Source organism: Mytilus californianus, unplaced genomic scaffold, assembly GCF_021869535.1.
Source record: "Mytilus californianus isolate M0D057914Y unplaced genomic scaffold, xbMytCali1.0.p SCAF_6, whole genome shotgun sequence".
Classification (NCBI taxonomy): domain Eukaryota; kingdom Metazoa; phylum Mollusca; class Bivalvia; order Mytilida; family Mytilidae; genus Mytilus; species Mytilus californianus.
In genome coordinates this window covers 61,965,723-61,989,514 of record NW_026262712.1, presented here as the reverse complement: position 1 = coordinate 61,989,514, position 23,792 = coordinate 61,965,723, and the positions used below count along the sequence as shown (strand labels likewise).

The 23,792-nt window shown below is 32.0% G+C and overlaps 1 protein-coding gene and 1 long non-coding RNA gene across 3 annotated transcripts in view; one reads left to right on the top strand and one right to left on the bottom strand.

The window, feature by feature from the left end:
• LOC127704730 (diablo IAP-binding mitochondrial protein-like) overlaps positions 1–21,788 on the bottom strand; it is a 40,632-nt gene extending 18,844 nt beyond the window's left edge. For both annotated transcript variants that reach the window (XM_052208932.1, XM_052208933.1), the window contains exons 1-2: positions 21,509–21,788; positions 15,205–15,336 (exon numbers count right to left, since the gene is read on the bottom strand). In XM_052208932.1, coding sequence (XP_052064892.1) covers positions 15,205–15,336; positions 21,509–21,733 — 357 coding nt within the window. In that variant the 5' untranslated portion in view covers positions 21,734–21,788. The remainder of the gene's footprint in view (positions 1–15,204; positions 15,337–21,508) is intronic.
• Positions 6,532–12,215, top strand: LOC127704742 (uncharacterized). The gene is made up of 3 exons (XR_007983469.1): positions 6,532–6,602; positions 10,929–11,034; positions 11,575–12,215. It is a non-coding gene; the product is annotated as an uncharacterized LOC127704742 (long non-coding RNA).
• Positions 21,789–23,792: the final 2,004 nt, after the last annotated feature.

The window sequence follows — 23,792 nt, the reverse complement described above, 5'->3', positions numbered from 1 at the left end:
CTAGGCCTTATAGATCTCATAACATTACGATTAAAAGTCAGATTATGTGTGTGTAAGTTTATTAGAAAATTTAACGAGACACGTCCTAATCAGGTAAAATCCAAAATAACAATTTACAAATTCAGATCTACTGCCTGTTGTATATTGCTTACATGATTGTATATTGCCAAACGAATAAATATGTCTGGTACGGGATGGCGGCTTCGAAGCGGAGACAAAAAGACCCAGATAAATGAAAGTGTAGAATTTTTGTTGTGAAGAATTTTTTTTTAAAGAACTAGATTCATATCTCAGAATTTGAATATAGCATCTCGTTTTCTTTAGATAAATTGTTAGCTATTACTGACTATAATAATTACCCCCTTATAAGTATTCGCAAAACATGAAGTTAATGATCAATGAATATGAAAACATTTTACAAAGTATAAATATTGGTAAACGGACAGTAAGTCATAGGACTATTATAGTTCGAATAAATAAGTTTACAATAACTGTTGAAAGGTTATGAGAGAAAAATCTGGATGAATTTATTTTTATTAGAATGATTTATTTTACAGTAAAGGCTTCATATTTTTAATCAGTTATTTGTAAAAGAAAGGTGACATGTTTAACACCATGGAGCCAGTAAATTAACAAACTACTATGATGGATTTTTTTCTTTACAATCATTGATCATTATTAATATTTGAGAATAACTTTTGTTTACAATTCGTTTTCATAAATAATGGTTCAAGAAAAAAACTTTTTGAAAATTAGTCTGTTAGTTTCCAAAGAAAAAAATATCTTAAAAACTGAACTGTGAGTTTTCAATCGTAACGTTTTGTTATACTTTTTTAGTGTTAATCTCAGCAAAGACAAATTTGGTGATAAAAATCGATTTGTTGGTCTTTAAAAAAAAAACATACGTCATAATGTAATCTTCATCTGGAGATATTCATTCCCTACTGTAAAATATTGAGTTTTTGGTTGATTAATGTCGGGTGTGTCTGACGTACCGAATAATATATGATAGGTACATGTAGGTCTTGTAATTGAGACCGCCCGTGATACGGTCGAAAAATTTCGACTGCCAACGAAAAAGGATGGACAGAAAATTGGCCTAATACCAGGCTACTTATAGTCCACTTGAAGAGTTGTTGCAAGGATTCAGCGTCCCCATTCGGACGTGTCTGAGCACAACCCAATGGACGTTCCACTATCATTACTGCTAAGGATTTATTGCCGGTCAGAAGAAGACCTATAACGACGCTACTTCTATAGTTACTCTAGTTCGCTAACGAATTCGCTTCTTGTTCCATTGAATATAAAGGAAAGAGTTATCTAATATATATGTATATATATATATATATATACACGTCTAAATTGAAAACAACGTTCAAACCAGGGCCTAATCTAGGATTTTGAAGAGGGAGAAGTGACTTCTCCTTCCAAGAGAGAGAGAAGGGAGAAGTGGTCAATTTCTTGGAGAAGTGAGATTCCATTACCGTTTCGGTTGCATCGTGTTTTCATGCTTATCACTAAGGAAATTGTTTTATATTCAATAAAAGATATACTTGAAGTTTTTTCATATGTTATTGTACACAATGTATATATAGAAAGTTCTTAATAAAAAGGTTTAGACAATATATAGTTGTTATTTATTTATTGATACCATTGTGTTCTAAATAAAATTTGTTGATTGGGACATGAGGGAGTAACCTAGTAATATTATCATGATTATGATGCATTAAATTCATGTGCATCTGCCTCAATTTATTTTAAAAAGTCCAGAAAAAATATAACTCCCAGTTTTCCTGTTGAATTTCAAATGACTGGAAATTTTATTTATATCACCACTTGTCATTATTTTGTAAAACATTATTGAATGTCCAGGACATTATGTTAGTTGTAAATTGAGATTATCGTTAAAGATTGCAAGTCTATAAATGAAAATTTTTCAATCGCATATTAATTATCCGACAAAGAGCTAATTTCTATCATTTTTTTAAAAATATCATCCATATCAACGAAATGGTCGTGAGAAACAATCCACTGCTGATCACAACCTGGTCGAGTGTCGTACGTTTGCCATCACAATATCCATCAGCAGTCTTTCTACCTTTTATATTTCAATTTTTATTCAATCAATATAATAAATCTACCGTTAATTTCAACCTTTTACCTACCGAATAGTAAACTTGATCGACTTGTGTAAGTTGTAAAAATAAAACAAATCAGCTGAGTGATTACGCAACATCCTCAGATGAAAATTATCGTAAAATGATAACTTAAACAGACGGTCAGTTTTCCGTTTGGACAGTTTTGAAAGTTATATCCGAGGATGTTCAAAGTCGCCGTTGTATTTATTTAATTTGATCGTTGACAGTATTAGTCCTGGGTCGTTTCGAAAATCTCGATTTTCCTTGTCAGCCGCCATTTTTTTTACCTGTGAGACTTGTCAATCACAAGTTGTCTCCCTTTTACCGATTTTGGTAGCGATTTGACTTCGCTATGAAGTCAGTCGGCCGGCGAGATTTAGCGATTTTCAAAATTCTTTGGCGACTTAAATCGTCATTTCGCCGGCAAGATTATGGCCTGGTTCAAACCTATGATTGCGTTGGATAAAAACCGCAATTTTTATACGTGTGCATGTAAAACAAATTTCTTGGTAGAGGGGTCTAAATACAGCACAAACAACATTTTCCAAAAGACCAAAAAGTGAAAAAGTATATTTTAACAAAACGCATTTGACTAACAGGTCGAACAACTGATGCTCTTAAACCCTGCTGACTGCCATTGGCTATTGCCAAATAAATTGATCACCAGATGTAAAAAAATGGATCTTACATATTAATTAAATACCAAACAGAAAACAATAAACTTACGGAAAAGATGGTATACCGCAAACATGAGGTGCAAAAATTTGTACACCATATCCGGATTTCGACATTTAATGTCTCTTCAGTGATGTTAGGGATCGAAACGGTATTTGGAAGGCCATATAATATATATAGGAAAAAAAATAAGACTGAAAATGCACCAAATATTTATATTCAATATGAATATTCACATTTTGTCTATTACAACAACAAGTTGTTCAAAAAATGTTGTAATAGACAAAATGTGAATATTCATATTGAATATAAATATTTGGTGCATTTTCAGCCTTATTTTTTTTTTTTCCTATTTTATGTACAGCATGGACAAAATTTAAAACTTTTTAATATATATATATATTTTTCTTGAACTACTATAAATAAACTTAGTTCATTTTAAAATGTATTCTTTAAAGGTTAAGAAAACAATAAGTTAAAATGGCTGGTACATACATGGCTTCATGGCTAATACCAAAAAGGTATAGCCAATTTCCCGTTTATTTTTTTTCGTTGTTTGGTTCACATGTTCAAATTTAATAAATTGATGAATTTAATAATTGATTGATATCCTAAATCTTTGTTAATTTATTTACTTCGGTAGAAAAGAAAGTGAATCTTCTCATCGGGACTTTAATTCATCTGCATATCTATTATCTATTTTGGGATTGAAAAAAATATCTTTAAAAAATGCGGTTTCGAGCCTATTTCTTCATTTTAATTTGGTTACACGTTCAGCAATAACTGATACAAATATGATATATTACCTAAGATAAGGCCATATATTTGAAGCTGTTCAAAATTTTGTACATTATAGCTGGGACTATTATACTAAAAAAATAGTTAGTATAATAGTCCCAGATTATAGGTACGTGTATCAGATTGGACATTTTTTTTTATTGTTCTATATAAATAATCTTACTATAAGTTATCTCAGGTCTAAACAAAATGTTACTATGAGTTTTCTAATGAGTTTTGTTTGATAATTTTTTGTTTAATTCAGTTAAAAGTTTGTTTTTTTTACACGAGAAGGTCTGCTAAAAAGTTTATGATGATCTCTTTTTTTTTCAGCATAACAAACGGATACTTTTTAATGTACACTAGGTGGACTTTCCTCTATTCCGATGAAGGCAGTGCACGTCTTTCATTTAAAAGATTAAATCGTTGTTTTGCAACAGACGGCGGCACATCAGGCATTGACTTACCATTTTATAATTTGTAACAATTATGATTAACCATATATTTATGAGTTATAACAAAATTATTTTTTATACATCTTTATTTAAGATGATCGAGATTTGAGAATGATATGAAAATAATAAAATATATATTACAAAAAAAAGTTATCTCAGGTCTAGTTATCTAGTATTAAATATATTCACTGGAAATAAGCCCTTTAAAACACAAATCCCCGTTTACTCATTGCGAAGTTTATTTGCTAGTGTTTTTTTAATCTTTTTTTTAATGATTTTATTATATTATCTTTTTTGTGAAAATTTTGAGTGGTTGAACATGAAATGGACACCGATGCTACAAAGAAAATTTGTTTAATGTCATCTGTTGCAATATATACTAAGTATTACACGTGGACAGGATGTTCCCCAGAAAATTAAGGTATTCAAAATAAGTTATACACACCCCAAGGGTACACGCCACTGTCATATGGAAAATTACTGGGTCACCAGTAAACTGGTAATCAGCCGTGCAACTAATCAGTTGAATGACCATGCCACTACAATTTAAAAAGTTTGTCGTTAGATCAAAATGAAATATTTATTTTAATTTAAAATTGAAGAACTAAAAGGATTTATCATAATTATGAAAGGAAATAATTCAACAAAATCGGATTATTTCCCAAAAGATTATATATATATATATTTTTTAAATTTTTTCCGGGGAAAATAGAAAACTGTATCAGAGACATATATATATAAAGGGTCCCATCAAGGATTTTATAGAAATCCTTGCTCTCATGAAATGGATCTCACACAGACATGCATAATTGAAATTTATACATTGATTGATTCTATGATTTCTTGAGAAATCAGGAGCGAAATATAACAAATATTTAGTTTTGATATTAAATTAAATTTACTTTTCCTCGCTATAATTCATTTGACATAACATTGAGGGATTTAAGGGTTTGTCCGTACAACGTTAGTATTTCACATGACTTATTTTCGCGCTTCTCCTTGAAGCTCATTATTCAGACTGTTTCAGACAAGATGATGAAAATATCATGCAAGGCACTTTTTTTTCGATCATCGTGAAGTCAGAGACATATATACATCTCTGGTGAAGTGCACTCTCCCCCTCTTCAAGAATTGTATATTTATAATTCCTCGTCCTTTTTAAAATTACCACACTCTTTGTGATTACCGTTATGCTATTATGCTAACAGTAATTAACCCGGGACTTGATTTACATGTAATATCAGGGGCGATTCTAGCCAGGATAAAGGGGGTCTTAATACATAGGCAGATCCAGGGGGGCCTGGGCCCCCCCTTTGATGGGAAAAATTTGGTTGATTATATAGTGAATCACTGAAGCATGACTGGAGCGGGCCCCCCTTAGATCAGTCAGCGCCCCCCCCCCCCCCCCCCCCTTTTTACAAAAAGTTCTGGATCCGCCACTGAAATATATGTCTCCATTAAATCAGAGACATATATGTCTCTGATTAAATGCAATGATCGTTCACGAAAAGGGGAATCAAACCCCCGGACCCCATCCCCCTTCGATCCGCCACTGATTGTGAATATAAATATAAATATAATTGTTACTTAAACAGGTCAGGAATAACCACCAATTGGTGGATTATACCTCAATTGACGTATAATCCACCAATTGACATATATTGGTATAGACCAATTGACGTATAATGCAAGTTTTTTGTTATAAAATTCTAGTGTGAGATAGGAGCATCATTTTGCAACTTACAACCTATTTTATGACCATTATTGAGTCCTCCGACAGTTTCAGTTTTGTCAAAGCCTGCTGCATCTCTTGAGAATGCATGTGTACAACAATTCTTTTGTTGAAACATCTGTACTATTGACCATGATTGACTTTTAATAATGAAAGTCAAGTATTAACAAAGAGCTCCATTCACCTGTGGAGTTGTACTCATAATCACATGACTACAGACAGTATTGATGTCCATTGACAGGTGATTAGTGGTAAATTTGCCAATCAAGAATTGAGAAGATAATAATAGAAGAAACTGCAAATACAAATATTGATTAAATGCAATATGTTATGTCACTATACTAAACTAGGAATGTTTGACATGTTTTCATACAATAATATGGTTTTAAGAAAACAATGCTCCATTTTGGTTGAATAATTTGCTTTGAAAAACAAAGAATTATACGTCAATTGGTCTATACCATTATATGTCAATTGGTGGATTATACGTCAATTGAGGTATAATCCACCAATTGGTGGTTATTCCTGACCTGTTAAAAGTCATAGACTAGTACTAGCTCCGAGCACCTGTTTTGGGATATATACAGCTAATTAACCGTAAATAACTGCGAGATAATGAATAGCAAGTTGATAATTGTCTATTCTCTGCTAATTAATGTACCTGCAATTCACCCTGATTCATTTGTGAGACCACCGACACTAATAATATTACCTCAAAGTTAGAGGTTCTCCGTTACTGGGAACATCATATCGGATCCGATCAATTTATTGGTTCCATTCCCCCTAGTAATAATGATCCATTTGCAGTGACGATGACAATCAAAGGTATACTCATTACTGTTGATTTTGCATGATAACATACATGTTATGTCAACTCACTTCTCCTTCCTACGGCGTCAGAGAGAGAGAAAAAAGCCTTGCAATGCGTCATAATTATTTGGACTACTTCCATATGACTTTAAAAAAAACCAGCATGTGAAATCTTAATTGTTAGTCCAAGTACACAGTTATCATCCATTGATTTTCATTTTTTACAAAAAGATTTCCTAGTGTGGACCATGTATTACTTTAAAATTTATTTATTTATATTTTTTATGCATAAAAAGTAAGTACAATGAAGTAGGGGGATGAAATTATTTTATTTTAGTTTGAGAATCACTCATACTTCTTGTATGATGTCACCTTAGCCTACAAATTACCAAAAAGAAACACATTTTTATTTCCTCTAGCTTATGTGTTTGCCTTTTCATATACATGTAAAAATGTGTTACTGCCTATATATTGACCTTAAATGTTATTCAGTCTTCCATGGCCTAATGGTATGCTATAAGCAGATAAGTAACTTTCTTTCCTTTTGAAATACAAATAATTTTTTAAATATACATGAAGAATTTTTATATTAGCCGCTTCCCCCCCCCCCCCCCCCCCCCTTAATTTTGAAATCTCTAATTTTAGGCATAGGCTCATATAAATTCGAATTCGACTTTTGAAGAATTGAAATAAATCTGAGACAGCAAATGAGTATTGAGCTGCTTTACATTAAAATACATTATGTACATTCATGTGACATACACAATTATATATAAATAGTTATAAAGACATTTAAAAAGCAATTTTTTGCAATATTTAAATTATGTAGGCCCAAGTTTTGATAGTTAAACGTTAAACTTTAAACGGCAAAAAATTAACACCCAAAGTTCAAACTTATAGTTTTTAATGTATATATGCTATTGCCATGAAACTAGGTAAACTGTCTTATAATTCTCTAATCTTAGTTCATGCCAAGTTTGATTAAAATTAGTATTTCTACTCTATTAGGTCTCTAGTGTGGATATAGTGTATAACTTGCAAATTATTTTCATACTCCTTCCAAATTTATTGCGGATGAATAACATTTTTACCAGATATTAGGAATCCTCTGGTTTTATCCATGCAGTGCCATTAAAAAATTTTGCCCGCAAACCCCTACTTTTCTTTTCATATTTTTATTACATAGTTTAAAAAGCCATCTTTGAAAATCTTATAAAATCCTTGTTATTTTTCCATAGCTTTTGAAAGAAAAAGGTGCCAGTGTTAAGTGTATGAAAAATCTAGAGAGAATCACTTCCCGCCAAATTTTTAATGGCTTATATCTTAAAAACAAGCACACGGACCCTTCATTTTTTCTGTTTTTTTAGTTCCTTTATTCATATTCTTTTAAAAAGCTTGTTATTTTGAAACGGAGTAGCGAACATCCTTAAGGCCTAACAAAAATATATGTCTGTTTAAGTTTACCCGACCGACCGTCCTTTTGAGCGCCGACCCTAAGTCATTCTATTTCCGTCGCAAAAGCAAAAATTAACTGAACTCGTGTCAAAAATGAAGTTTGTGTTGCCAGTAATATAAATCAATTGCCTGATACATCCCAATGTTCACAATCGTGAATACGACAGCTGTTATTAGGAAATTCGTGACTCATGTGATGAAATAAACACTTTGCCGCCATTTCTTCCCCAACCAATAACCAAGGGAAATAATCCAATCATTAAAATAACGGGTAAAATTGGCCAAGGATCAACTCAGACCACGACAAGACGAAACGGCATGACTCAAAATCATGTCGCAAAAAATAAAATGAAAAAATAAAATAAAATGGAAATACCGACCTACCTAGCCTTTTTTTTAAAGTATGTAACCTTAAACAGACATATATTTTTTGGGGCCTAAGTAGTGATTTGGTATAGTTTGAAAAGGTCAAATAATAGTATGTCTGTGAAGTTGTCAAACTAAATTAAAGACCCTTTAAACATAAAATTGTCCATATTTTGAGTTATAGCTTATAGATTTTTCTATTATGTTAATATGTCCTGTCCCAAAAGTAGTACACTACACTGTTAAAATCTCTTTTGGATAGAGCCAGCGCAATTTTTTAAATTTGCCTTTTTGCTCATCGTTCCGAAGGAACAGTGCAATTTTGCCATCACTTGGCGTCCGTCGTCGTCTGTCGTTGTTTTTCGTCAACCATTGGCGTCCGTCGGGTGTAAACTATTTCATACATCTTCTCCTCTACTGAACCAATTCCTACCAAACTTAAGCTGAATGATCTTTAGGGTATTTACAATAAAGTTTGTGTTTTGTTACATGGTTGTCATGGCTAAATAAGAACATAGGGGTAAATGCAGTTTTTGGCTTTTATCTCAAAACCCAAAGCATTTAGAGCAAATCTGACACAGAGTTATTTGTTCATTAGGTATTCAAAGTTCTATCAGCCCTGAAATTTTCTGATGAATGTAATAACCCATTGTCATGATTGTTGGGTTGCTGTCACTTAATTGGTAATTTCAAGAAATATTTGCAGTTTTTGGTTATTATCTTTAATATTATTAATGATAAAGATAAACTGTAAACAGCAAAAATGTTCAGCAAAGTAAGATCTACAAATAAGTTTCTATAACCAAAATTGTCAATGGACCTCTTAAGGAGTTATTGCACTTTAATGACAATTTTACACAATTTGTTTATCATGTTTTCCAACTTTAAAAAATCTTCTCCTCTGAAACTACTGAACCAATTCCAACCAAACTGAGGCTGAATGATCCTTAGGGTATTTAGAATAAAGCTTGTGTTTCATTTTCTGTTTCATCAATAAACATGGCTGCCATGTCTAAAAATAGAACATAGGGGTAAAATGCAGTTTTTGGATTATATCTCAAACACTAAAGCATTTAGAGCAAATCTTATGTGAGGTAAAATTGTTCATTATGTCAAGTTCTATCAGCCATTAAATTTTCAGATGAATCTAACAATCCATTGTTGGGTTGCTGCCACTAGATTGGTAATTTTAAGGAAACTGCAGTTTTTATTTTGTGGTCAAAATATTGGTATGACGTTGACGTTGGCGGCGTCATCGTCGTCCAAAGACACATTGGTTTTCACACTCTAACTTTTGAAGTTAATGGATCTCGATAAAATTTTACCTTAAGGTTCAATACCACAAAATGAAGGTTGGGATTGATTTTGGGGGTTATGGTACCAACAGTTAAGGAATTAGGGGCCAAAAATAAGCATTTTTGTAACTTCCGGACATAACTTGTGTGTTAGTGTATGGATCTCTCTGACATTGTACCACAAGATTCCATATCACAAAGGGAATGCTGGGATTGATTTTGGGGGTAATTGCCTCAAAATTTTAGGAATTAGGGGCCAAAAAAAAGGGGTAAAAAACAAGCATTTTTCTAGTTTCATGACAATAACTTGTGTGTAAGTGTATGGATCTTTCTGAAATTGTACTACAAGGTTCCATATCACAAAGGATAACCCGGAATTGATTTTGGGGGTAATTGCCCAAAATGTTTAGGAATAAGGGGCCAAAAATAAGCATTTTTCTAGTTTCCAGACAATAACTTGTGTTCAAGTGTATGGATTTCTCTGAAATTGTACTGCAAGGTACCATACCACAAAGGGAAGGCTGGGATTGATTTTGGGGGTAATTGCCTCAAAATTTTAGGAATTAGGGGCAAAAAAAAAAGCATTTTGCTAGTTTTAGGACAATAAATTGTACTGCAAGGTACCGTACCACATAGGGAAGGCTGGGATTGAGTTTGGGGGTGATGAATCATAAGGGGGTTCAAAAAATTTGGGGGGATTTTTTTTACTTTTTTTCCTCTTGTTTTCTTTAAAATTTTCCATTTTAAATTGGTTATTCCTGATTTATATATAAAAGCAAATAATAATGATACGGTTTGAATAGGTAAATTAGAAATTTTTAAGTTCTTAGACCACATTCATTTTGTGAGCCTCTTGTTTTAATTGCTTCTGTAAGTAATATATTAATTTGAAATTTTGACGACAGACACATACAGATTATACTGTTAACAATATTTCAGAGTTTAATGTTGTCAAGCACACAAATCATAGAAGAATAGTTAATCAAGTCATTGTTGTCCATTGAAAAATTAGTATGAACACGATGAAAAAGTATGGGAATGTTTGTTTGTTAAACTATTGACCGTGGTTATGTCTTTGAAACTGTTGACTGGCAAATAGTCTGTGAAATGAAATAGCACAAATATTTCATTCTTTTTTATATCATGGTATATAGAAAAACACATACTGATGTATAATAATAGTTATAGTGACTGTCATTAAATTATAGTTTTTACCTTTTTTAAGTTTAGGGCAAGAAATATAGAAGATAAAGAAAACTATAAACAATTACAACTGTACAGTAGAAAGGATCGGCAAAACAACATAAACAGAAGACAACAAGGCCTAAATGGTAAGACCACTTCTATATAATAAAAGTGATTGCCCTTGAATGATGACTATTATAAAAATAAGATGTGGTATGGTAAATGAGTTATCTATCCACCAGAGTTCAATGAAGTGGATGCAAGCAATTAAAGACCAATGACGGCCTTCGATAATGAGAAAACCCATACCTTAAAAGTCAGCCAATAAAGACCCCAACATGAAAAGATTTAAACAATCCAAATTAGTTCAAAGCCAATAACAAGTAATAAAAAAATCATGTCTGTGAGCACTCCACCTAACCATAATCTAGGACAGTGGTTCAAATAGCACAACACATGAACAAACTGTAAAAACTGTTGCAAGTGGCTCAACTCATTATCACTGCAAGGCACTAAAACGACTGATATTAAGTCGTGGACACAAAGCACTGAAATAACAGAACTCATAATCATGATTAGTAGGAATATCAAATTTAAGCTTCTCAAAATGTTCATATTAAACATGATAAAATAAGCTTATTTCATATTGCTGTTTTTTTCTCAATTTATATTTTGTGTATTTATAGGTGCAGAGACTTCTTGGTTTTCATGATCATCAACAGATCAATACAGAAGAGGAAACTTAAGGTTAATACTTTTCTACATTGTGTGCTAATTGGATTAATGTGAAATGAAATGTGTGCTTACCTGGAAAAAGAAAATAGGAAATTTCTACAAAATGGCTGTACACAAAATGGAGTACAATCATAGATGCACAAGAACACAATTGTGTAATTGCAACAACCTACACTGAAGGATTAGGGAAAAATGTAGAAAAAATAGTATTTTTTTGTCAAAATAAACACCTGCTTTATCCATTCATGTACATAGCTCTGTCATATCAACTATATAGAGGAAGATGTTTGAAGAACAAATTGCAAAAATGTATTCTCTACCAATTGAAGGAAGATGTCTGGTGGATGGAATTATTTATGCACTGAACTGTTTTGTAGGGGATTGAATAATTGTACGCAGCAGAAAAGTTAAATTAACATGAAAAGTGGTTATTTTATTTAATCCGCAAATATGAGCACAATATTAATAACATCACAAATAGTATGATATTCATAGCGTTTTGCTTATTATTGTATTGTCTCAAACAGCTAGCCTATTGTTTTTGTATGTCATATTACTCATCAGTGAACATTTTATTAAAGTTTTAATTATCTTTTGTATCAATTATTCAGTCTCAGGAAAAATTATATTCATACTGTTTTTACTGTTATGAAATTTTCATAGAGGAAAATTGAATAAGAGAAATGGAGAACAATGTAATCTGTAATCGTAATAGATTGTAATTGATTACATTTTTTCCAGTAATCGACAGTAATCTGTAATCGAAGACATCTTCGATTACATGTAATCGTAATTAATTAATTAATCGATTACAGCAAAAATTATGATGTAATCATCAATTACTTTTCGATTACATTTCGATTACTTTAGTAAAACAGTTTGATGAAATATAACCTATATTAAATGAAAATATGTATGTTTTCATCACTTTATAGTACAGATAAAAGTAGAATGTATTAAAATGACTGAAGAGTTTATCAACTGCCTTATTTTTATCTTTTGTCTCAAGCTGCAATATGATCAACCAGATCCCCTACTAAATTTTACTTTATATCTAGCGTTTGAAACAAATGAAATTATGTGCTTGTCAATAATTCAAGACCTTTTATATTAAAATAAGAAAATAGATTTAAAATAAGAAATGAGTCTTAAGTTAAGTTCTGTACTACATTAAAGTAGTAATTTTATTCGTATTTAAATTCCTTAAAGCATAATTTTCAATAAGAGTTGAAATTTTAGCTTAGAATAGATACACAGTTGATTCCATGTTATGATACAAAAATTAAGAAAGTACACAAAATCCTTACAACAATGAACCAATGGCTATGCATTGAAATTCTTTTTCAGAAATAGATACATGTATCCCATTTTGACACTATAAATATATATTGTTTATAAATTGAATAAAGAATAAAAAAATCTAAACCAACTTCTTGTCTTTACTAATCAGATGATCAAAGACTTCTAATCAATAAGATGCAGACTTTGTTTTCTTTTCAATTATTTCTAATTAAGAAGGAGATTTACATTATTTTACCCCAGGTTATAAAGTGTACTCCATTGGCAGTTTTATAACCTGTAATTAGCACATACTTACAACTTCTCGTCCAATCAAATTGCTTATATTTGCCTTCTAATTTCATAGTACATACTTTTTCCATGTACTAAGTAACTACGCATGAATGACCACAAGGGTAAGATTTCATTGTATCGTAATCAAGATATTAAAAAAAAATTGCTACTGGCTATTTTGAAATAAACGCTGTATTCCAAATTAAACTAAATAGTTTGTAATTAGTTTTCAAATTGATTTTTTAACATCCTACTATTTAATCTTAGGATCTAAAAATGTTTTTGACGTTTAAAAGTTTCTTTCATTTAAATAAAGAGTAACAAATATGATTTTTTATACCTTGATTAGAGTACAACGCCATCTGAAAATTGTAATCATTTAATTAAAGCAATTTGATCTATTTCGATATGAATTGATTGATTATTGGTTGCTAAATGTCCAGTGACAAATATTTCATGCATGAAAACTATCCACTAGACTACCTATGGGTACATACCAGGGCAAATCCAGTCATTTTTAAAAGGGGTTCCAACCCGAAATAAAGGGAGGGGGGGGGGGGGGTCCAACTGTATGTTCTCATTCAAAAGCATTGATCATCACAAAAAGGGCGTTTTCCATCCCCCTCCTGAATTCCCCCTCCCCCTTTTTGGATCCGCCACTGCAAACTATCTATATGTGTAAAAATTATTATAGTTTTAGTTTTTATGTGAAATTGAAAAAAATGTTTTCAAGAATGTAAAGCTTCCATTGCAATTTAATTATTGCCTGCTTTTAGTCAATTTATTTTGTCATCTTACCATGTGAAGAAGTACATGTATAAAAAAAACCCGCTTTATGTCAATAAACATACTTACACCAGCAGCTACCATCTTTTCATTCCGGATTCAATATTTTACAATGATACTAGTGAGTAGATTTACAAAACTACGTAAATGAGCTACACTTAGTCAGCCAAAACATATCAATAGACTAATTACAGGATTACTCAAGTTGTAAATATGTGCTAAATTGGATAGTGTATGCCCCTCGCTCTAAATTTCATAGTATATACCTTTCCATACACTAACCGACACTTAGAGTGGTTATCCAAACAAAAGGATTAATTCATGCATGTCATTACAATTATAAATTTCGATCTTTAAAATTAGCTGAACTAATTAATTATTCTACCTTTTTTACATTTTTTTTCAGAGGAAAATTCCAACATTGTAATCAACTATGTTAAAATATACCTGTTTTTAATTAGTAAAAAACAAAAAGCTAACTTAAGTCAGTATGAAAACAATATTTATGAAAAAATCTACAATATAGATAAGTGTTTGATGCAATGCGATGTCATCTCTCATTCATGTTGAAAGCCAAAATTTCAAGAATTTTTGAATATTTCTGATCCTCAGTAAGAGAATCCATCTAGAAAACAACTGTCAACTTAAAATTTGGAAACAATGCTTTAAATGCTGTTTTTGGTAAAGTTCTAAATTTCCACTATACAAACGTTGAGCAACAATATTGTGTTTAACTTACTTTATTATTTTTTTGTAATTTTGTAGCATGTAATTGACAGTAATCGAAAAGTAATGTAATTACTTTTGATAAAGTAATCGATTGCAATCGATTACATACAAAAATCAGAGTAATCGATTATTAATCGATTACACAAAAATCCTTCATGTAATCGATTATTAATCTATTACATTTGTCAGTAATCGTGCCCATCCCTGCATTCCACATTTTGATTTTTTTTGGAATCCTATTAATAAATCTCACATTTTTGTCCCATTGTTTAACAATCCTACTTTAATAAATGCACCGAAACTTTCTAAATCACAACTTGTTTTGTTAAGAAGTAATTTAGACCAAGACAAATATATGGCGTGAACTTATTTATTCTTGAATACCGTATATATCTTAACAGGTACATTAATTTTGTGTAAATCTCTTTTTTTTGGTTTTGCTGTCTAATCAATGTTTACACCATAGCTGCTTTTATTCATCTACAGGAACTTACCTTTGTATATTGCTCACAACTTTCCACAAGACTGACCGTGACTTGTGACAGGAATGCAGTTGTAGACTCTACCACAGCAAAGGAAGCATTTCTTACTAATGTTTCTGACAGGAGTGTGCTGGGATCTGCAGCCTAAAGTGTAAAATTCAAATGAGAATTAAAATTAATCATTAGATGAATGTTCCTACCTTGCCAAATTCTGACTTACACATTTTGACCAAAAAATTTCCATAAATTTTAGCTACTACTAGGGTGTTGCCGACCTTGACTAATGATGTAGGTCTCCATATTTTATGTTTCTTCTGTAAAATATAATTTTCTGATACATGTACGCGATGTATGACAATATCAGACTGACTTTGTCTACATACATGTACAGTTAGAGTCAACACATCATGCACATGGTGATTTAAATTAATATCACTCATGTGGTGATTTTTCACTGTGACAGGGTTCTCACTAAGGAAATTTTAAGGCCAGTCCTGGCACTTGTCTCATGGGTCTCATTTGTATGTTTACCAGGGATATAGAGATTTGAGCAAGGGGCATGCCATTTAAAAATCTTAAACAGGGACCAAGATCAGCTAATTATTCTGTTTTAAAAAACGAAAGTAGATTTCCTAAAATTACATAAACAGATTAATTACTTTATGATTTATCGATTAAGATAAATAAAGCTTACAACAGGGACTAGAGGGGCTGAAAATGCATAGTTTTGACAAATAAATTGCTTCTCCTTTGCATGAATTGGGTTTTTGAATGCTGAAATTGACAAGTGGATTGGGTTTTTGATTGTTTTTATTGCGTAATAACGCAAATACGCAGCTTATCTGGAGCTCTGCTCGCCTTACTGAGAACCCTGTGTGATTTTGGTAATTTACTCTAAAATATTTGTATATTCAAAAGATATTACATACATGTACTTCATTTTGATCTATAATGAGGTTAACTCCTAACTATCCTACTGCCTGTCGATACATTTATTTTTGGCATTGCACAAGTCATGTCTTCTTTGACTGTCCATGACGTTAAAATACTTAATCCCTGGGATGTGTTTTAGTTGATTTTAGTCTCTGATGCATGATTTTTTATTATTAATTGTTTTTGGCTTTTAACTAGCTGTCAGTAACTGCGAGTACTCTCAAATCGTACTTTCTTGTTTATTTGACCTGTTGATACTTATTGTAATGCTTTTTTGTTATTTAAAGTTATTCAGGGTTATATCTGGTCTATATACCAGCTTTGATAAGTGTTTGGTATTACTATAAATTTTCACTTCTTCGTACTGTGAACATCAAAATTATTTATTTTGTAAAAATATTTCCTTTCTCTCTTTGAACTGTACAAGTATACCTAACAATAAAATTATTTTCATTTACCTGTGTTTAAAGTAATTGCAAATGGCTGATATTTTTGTTCAAGCATATTGTTTTTCTTAAATTGTTTAACATTTCACAGCGGTATAACATGTTATTTTAATTATTCTTCCCTTAGTTTATTTATTTTGTATTTACATTGTATCATAGATCAAATTTATTTGATCAGTGTATGTTCACTGGTGTTAATATGTCTTTTGATTGAGTTAAGCCATTTCAATTGATATTTTATAGTGTGTCTTTCTATGTTGTGATGTTACACTATTGTTTTAGATAAGGGTGAAGGTTTGGTACCATTAAAACGTTCAAACTGCTGCAATTGTTTGCACTTGTCCCAAGTCAGGAAACTGATGTTCAGTAGTTGTCGTTTGTTGATGTGGTTCATAAGTGTTTCTACTTTCTCGTTTTTTATAAAGATTAGACCGTTGGTTTTCCCATTTGTTTTACACTATTAATTTTTGGGGCCCTTTATAGCTTGCTGTTCGGTGTGAGCCAAGGCGCCGTGTTGAAGACCGTACTTTGACCTATAATGGTTTACTTTTACAAATTTTGACTTGGATGGAGAGTTGTCTCATTGGCACTCATACCACATCTTCTTATATCTACTTAACATTTGTTTGCAATAGACACAGATATCTTTATTTAGTTTAATAGATATACAAGTTTAAACTTTAATGAAAAGTTATTAGTAAAACCAGAAAAATATTGTTTAGACATATTTTGACCTCTCAAAACATGAGAATTTAAGGTGATGTTAAAAATTACTTGTATAAGTAAATTTTTGGAGATTAAGGGGAGATTATTCAAACCTTGAAAAGAAAATTAAAGTCTTACAATTTTACTTATAGACGGGTTTATCTATAATTGACCTAGAAAACATGGGCGCATCAATTAACCTCTCACGTGACCGATCCGCCATTACAACCGTGAAAAATAACGCACGTGTATTGATCAAAACATTATCGATTTCCTGTTTACATTTGTATTTCCTTCATTTTCTTATTTATTTCACTATGGATACTGCCGAAAGTTATAAAAAAAAGGTGGAGGCATTTCTTGTGCAGTTAATATTTGTCCAAATAATTGTAGAAAATTTCAGATGTGCAAAAAAAAAATCAATAAATAAAATATGTGAACTATACAAGTTGTGCCGACTGCACACAATCCTTTTTTTTTTTAATAAAACGTTTTATGAAAGTAAAATAACACTGGCAGACCAATGTTGACACGTTGTCAAACGAAATTATCTATGAAAATTAATCCGATGACTACAGTGCATCTGCCTCTGTTTGTATAAAAGATCTACACATTAGATGGATCCACGATTTTGAAAGGGGGGCCGCGGGTCCCCAAACAAGACACAATTTGTAGGGGAAGCGGTAAAAAGTCTTAATAAACCATGAATGAAGCTTCATAAGGGGGCCTGGGCACCCCCTTAATCCGTTCCTGCACATTTCTTTAGATAATAATAATGAAACCTACCCCGAGGCTACATATGGTCCATATATGAAGGAATGTGTGCTTAAAGTATATATTCACTTTAGTCGGATGGTCCAATATACATCCCTAATGTAATACTGTAATTCTGTATTTCACTGTATTATATATATCGGGGACTTATAAAGGAGTCTAATACAGATTCAGGATTGAAAATATACGAGACCTCTGTTTTGGGGTGGTGGGGAGGGGGAATTTGGCAAAACACTAAATGACGCTTTTAAAACATAATTCTAATCATTGCTTTTAATTTACACATTTGTGTCTTTTGTGGTTTAATGACATTCATTTATTATAAGCACGGGCCTGAGCATGATGTTATACTATGCATACTAGTAGTTTCATGTCAAGTTATTTTTCTACAAAAGAAATTGGAATCGAACACCTAATAACTATATAACAGGGGCTGTAAAAGTTCAAAACTTCTTCTGCCCAATTAAATCGCAAAGTTAAGTCTACATATGGCCCGACGCACTGATAGCATATAGCGCAATTCATGCGGAGACGAAAGTGATACCAAAACGTCACTCAATTTTGAGCAGTATACGTGAGTGGAACCACAAGGAAAAAAATCTTTTCTGTGAAAAAGTTTATCATCAAACGGTTCATGTCTATAGGTATATTTTTTTTAGATGATGTAAGTTACCGCGCGCCCGAGAAAACGTGCTGTCGAATATAGGACAGTCGGGTTAGAAGATTGTTGAATTTTAGGACTGCCTCATTTTAGGTTTGCATGACTATAGAAATTTCTATGAGTTTGATAAAATTGCACCTGGTTTTTCTGATATATCACATTCGACCCACAAGGCAATTTATTTTTATTTATGTATGTGTTATAATAATCAATATTATGATTACCAAATGATTATAATCGATATGTAACCTGGGATTCTTATTCGCAAATATTATGTCCCGGTTCTAACGTATCAAATAAAATGAGTTATATTTTAAGGACACGACACCTGGCCTGCAATACACTTATAATGTCCATTCCTTATCTCATTTCTTTATTATTTATTTTGTAATTTTGCCGTGGTCAAGTACGCTTCACATTCTTGTGTTTACGTTAATTATATGCGGTCTGGGAAATAGATGTACATCTTTACATTTTTTCACAGTTGTAATGGCGATCGTACTATAACGACGCCTAGGAGTCGCGTCACAAACTAAGGTAGATAATTGGAAAAACCTGTCTATACAAGTAAAAAATTACTTACATCTTCAAGTAAAGAAACTAAGACTTGTATAAGTATTAACCCTGACTGACATAGTAGCATTCTTTCCATGACGTCAGAAATAGAACACATTTTGATTGTTCATGAAAACTCAATGGACATGAAACTCTTTTCACACCCGTTATTTCTTAGGTAATCTCATGCCTATCTATCACATGTAATTTCAAGGAAAACTATCTTGATTTATACCTATTGAAATAATTAACATATTTAATCTAAGCATGGAAGTAATATTAAAAAGGAATAACAACGACTAATTAGCATGTATTAACAGCCTGCAGAGCTCTGTACCAAAGTCATATGATTTTATCCAATTATAGTCTCAGCGGCAAGACCCCTTTGGTTACTATCTGTGATACCGCGGTTGTAAAATGGCATCTGGAATTTCTTATCAGTCACATGATTTTATCGAGTCCGGTAATTATAAAGCACCTGTGTGAAATCCAAGGTTTATTAATAAGAAGGTGGCGCTGTATCATATAAAACCTCTACCTTCAGAAAGAAGTCGAATGATGTAAAAAAACTTGAAAAACGGACGAGAATTGTTCAACCTACAACAGTTTAGCATGGAAAATTGTATTTAATTTAGCATATTTTTGCTTTTTACCGTTTGTTTTAAACTGTTCTAAAAGTATTTTCCGGTTAAAAGCGGATCCCGAGTGAAACAGTTAAATACCGATGAATCGATCAGGTTTCACATGATGTTTAACAAAATAATGTAGACAAATCTAGACATAGATTTTTTTACTGTTGAAATGTGCAAAGTTTATCGAGAAGTATTCTAAATTTATGTATATGTCATAAATGTCATTGATTACATTATTGAAACTGGACAGCTAAAATAGGGATAATATGTTCGTAAACATATATTTTTTTAAGAAGTGTTTATTGTGGAATACTTGTATTAAAACAAGCTACAGCAAAAATTTAAACAAACCGACAAAATGAGCTTGACGCTATCTGTCTTACGGCAAATTCATTTTTACACGAATTAGTTTATGTGTCAAGAACTATAAATTAAAGGATAGAACCATTTAGAATTGTGAATATTTTAATTGACTAATGCACGAAAGACTTAGATTATTCGTATTTAATAAAAGGGGGTCCAAACATATTTTTTGTACAATCATCTTCTTAACTTACGGAAATGGCTTTTAAACTGTCTGTAAATATTAAAATTGAAAATGACCCAGCCTTGTTCTCCAATTTCATATGTGATAGCTGTCGGTACTATTAAGATCGAAGTAACCAGAAATAGGAAAATTGGACTTAAATAAAAATTGAACGAATGACTCTATTCGGTAGCGTACATCAGCGGAATGTAACGAATGGACTATTCGGGTTACTTCGCACGTATATACGACAAAAACTTGTCTGTTCGTAGTTTTCCGTGAACACAAAAATGACCGAAAAATGTCAGTGATTTGATCTATCACATGCGGTGAATCAACTTCCATGCCAGATATTAAACCAATTAATGAGTTATCGAAAGATGGGCAGTAACGCAGATGAAACCTTTGAAGTGACAACGTTGTTATTCCTTTTAAATATTACTTCCATGATCTAAGTAATTATCATTAAAATTAGTAAAAACTTCCATTATATTTTGTAAAACTGAAAAGGAATAAGGTTTTACAAATTTCCCCTGTTTACCATGGTTTACCATTAATTTCCAAGATCTATTACTAGACCACCATGAAAATTTCTAATGACCAGTATCATAGCATTATTATAAACTGGCTGATTCTGTATTGGCCCTGTTATAGATTTGAGGTAAGCTGTATTGGCCACGAGAAACGAAGAGTTGAGGGTCAATACAGCTGATCAAGAATCTATAACATGGCCAATACAGAAATAGCCAGTTCATTAAACACTAATCAGTCAGAGCTCAGACATAAACAAGACTTTTTTTTGTTTCTGACTTATAACATGTATAAAAGTCAAATCTTGTAATTTTGATAAAAATGTGTTAACAATTTTGAACTTGTCTAAGTCAGAAATTGACAAACTTGGGTGAGTCAATGTATGCTTCATAAAACTGCCTCGCTTTGTACCCGTTTCTAATTCTTGTGCAAATAAAATTTATATTTCAAGACAATGTATGGTTATTCTATTTTTATGTCAACTGTTTAACAAGGAAAGAACAATATCCAATTCTCTGAACAACCGAAAGAAAAAAGAGAAAGATTCAATTACAGTGATATTATCTGTTGTTTGGCATGAAGCTTTTTTAACTCCCAAAAGACACAAGGATATCCCAGTTCCTGCAGTCTTGACGTCAAATTTACGCTGAAAATTGCTGATTTTGCATCTTTGTGAGATGCTCAGATCTGATATTTGTTTTGTTTGCCTAAGAAAGTGTGTTACTGCACTATATGTCCAGTTAATCTTTTTAAAACTTGACACCAGTCTGCTTGTCATTTTCAAAAGGGGAATATAAGGTAGGGGGAAAGAAAAAGGAAAGCGTGTGTATTTGTTTACATCCGGTCCAATTAAAGGGCCACCACTCGTTATTTCCCGCCATCTCTACAAATTCACATTTGACTAAATTAAAAGTGATCTCAAGATCTTTCACGGAACAAACATTTTTTTTTATTTCAACTCATTTAAAAAAAAAATAGTTCACTAGCATACAAGACTATGTTTACGAATTGTCTATTCCATGGACAAAAATCCGACAGAGACATAATATTACAATTAAATTAATTATATGTCTGCAATTATCATATGATTATACAGGAGTCGGTTTCACAAAAAAAACTTACAACTTAGATTGATCGTAAGTATACTAAATTGTTCATGACTTAAGTTGTTTTGTGGAGCCAGATCCAGGCGGATATTTTTCACTTCCCCCCTAATCAAATTACATGTTGTGCAAGAATATTATAATTAAACTATAGACCTTTTATTTGAAAATCAATCAATTGTATAATCCGTGATACATAAATAAATATGCTACAAGTATGCGCGTATATATACCAGCAAAACGATTTATCGTCCAAGACCTGGTTATTAAAGACGAACGGCATAAGAAAAATGAGAAATCGGAGTAGCAACACTTAAAATAGGCTAGAAATAAGAAATTAGTCCCATAAAAAGAGCAAATGTGCTAAACGAAAATAGTCACATGTCCTGCTTTTACAAATAATTCTACAAAACTAGGGCCAATAAGAAGGTGTACATGACATCATATCTACCTAATACAGTTAGCAAATAAAAGACATCCGTCACATGAAATCAGACAAAATACAACAAACATATGAAATAACAAGTTACGTAAAACACATATGGAGCACCATTACTATTGATGGTATATAAGGTCCTTATATATACATTGTACATAAGAAAAAATAACTCACTTAGAGTAAGCAAAAGCAATAAAAGCTGAAAACTATGTACCATATGTTAAAAATACACATTACGTCTCTTAATTGATGCATGGGCTCTCTTTTTTCTTTTTTTTTTCTTTTCTTTTTTTTTTTTGAGGGTGTTAAAATTTTCAGTAAATATTCTTTTCAGGGCGTAGCTACCCGGAGGCACATCAGCACGTGCATCCACGTCGTTTTCACAAAAAAAAGAGAGAGAGAGAGTGAGGGACAAAGTTTACATACTAGTATAGGAATTAGTCTTTCTATGTATGCATTTTAAAAACTACACAAAGAATAAAAGCAAGAGGAATACACATGCAGCGGAATTTTTAATCCCGTATGTGTACGATAAATAAATACAACTGGTGTAAACTTAGAGGAACTTTTTATATTACGGGCATTGTTTAGAAAATACCAGCTACATAGTTGTTGGTACCACAACCATACCGTATACTCGCTTTGAGTGCAAAAAACATAATCCCTTTAGGGTTAACAAAAAAACTTGAAAATTATTATTTTCCGCTTCGCCCCAAAGCACACATCTTACTACAATGAAGACTCTTCAACTCGTATCGATCCGGGAATAATGACTGTTACTTTCAGGCATGTGAACTAGTTCAATATTGACTAAGTATGTAGGTCTTGACGTCAACACGAATAGTTCATCTTCCCTTCTCAAATCCGCCTCTGATGCTGTTTTCATACTCTTATGAGTAGCAGCAAAGTTATTTCACACCTTTCCTAAATGCACATAAAAGGCATATATAGTTAAAACTTTTCAATTTAACATCGTAGTCAAATCTTTAACATTGATTTTATTTTTGTAATATTAAAGCATATCTAAATATATATTGCCATATATGTAAAATTGAGAATGGAAATGGGGAATATGTGAAAGAGACAACAACCCGACCAAAGAGCAGAAACAGCTTAAGGCCACAATGGGTCTTCAACACAGCGAGAAAATCCCGCACACGGAGGCGGGCTTCAGCTGGCCCCTAAACAAAAAAATGTACTAGTTCAGTGAAAATGGACGTCACACTAACCTCCGAAACATATAAATGAACTAAAATTAAACAAACATACAAGACTAACAAAGTTAAAGAGGCTCC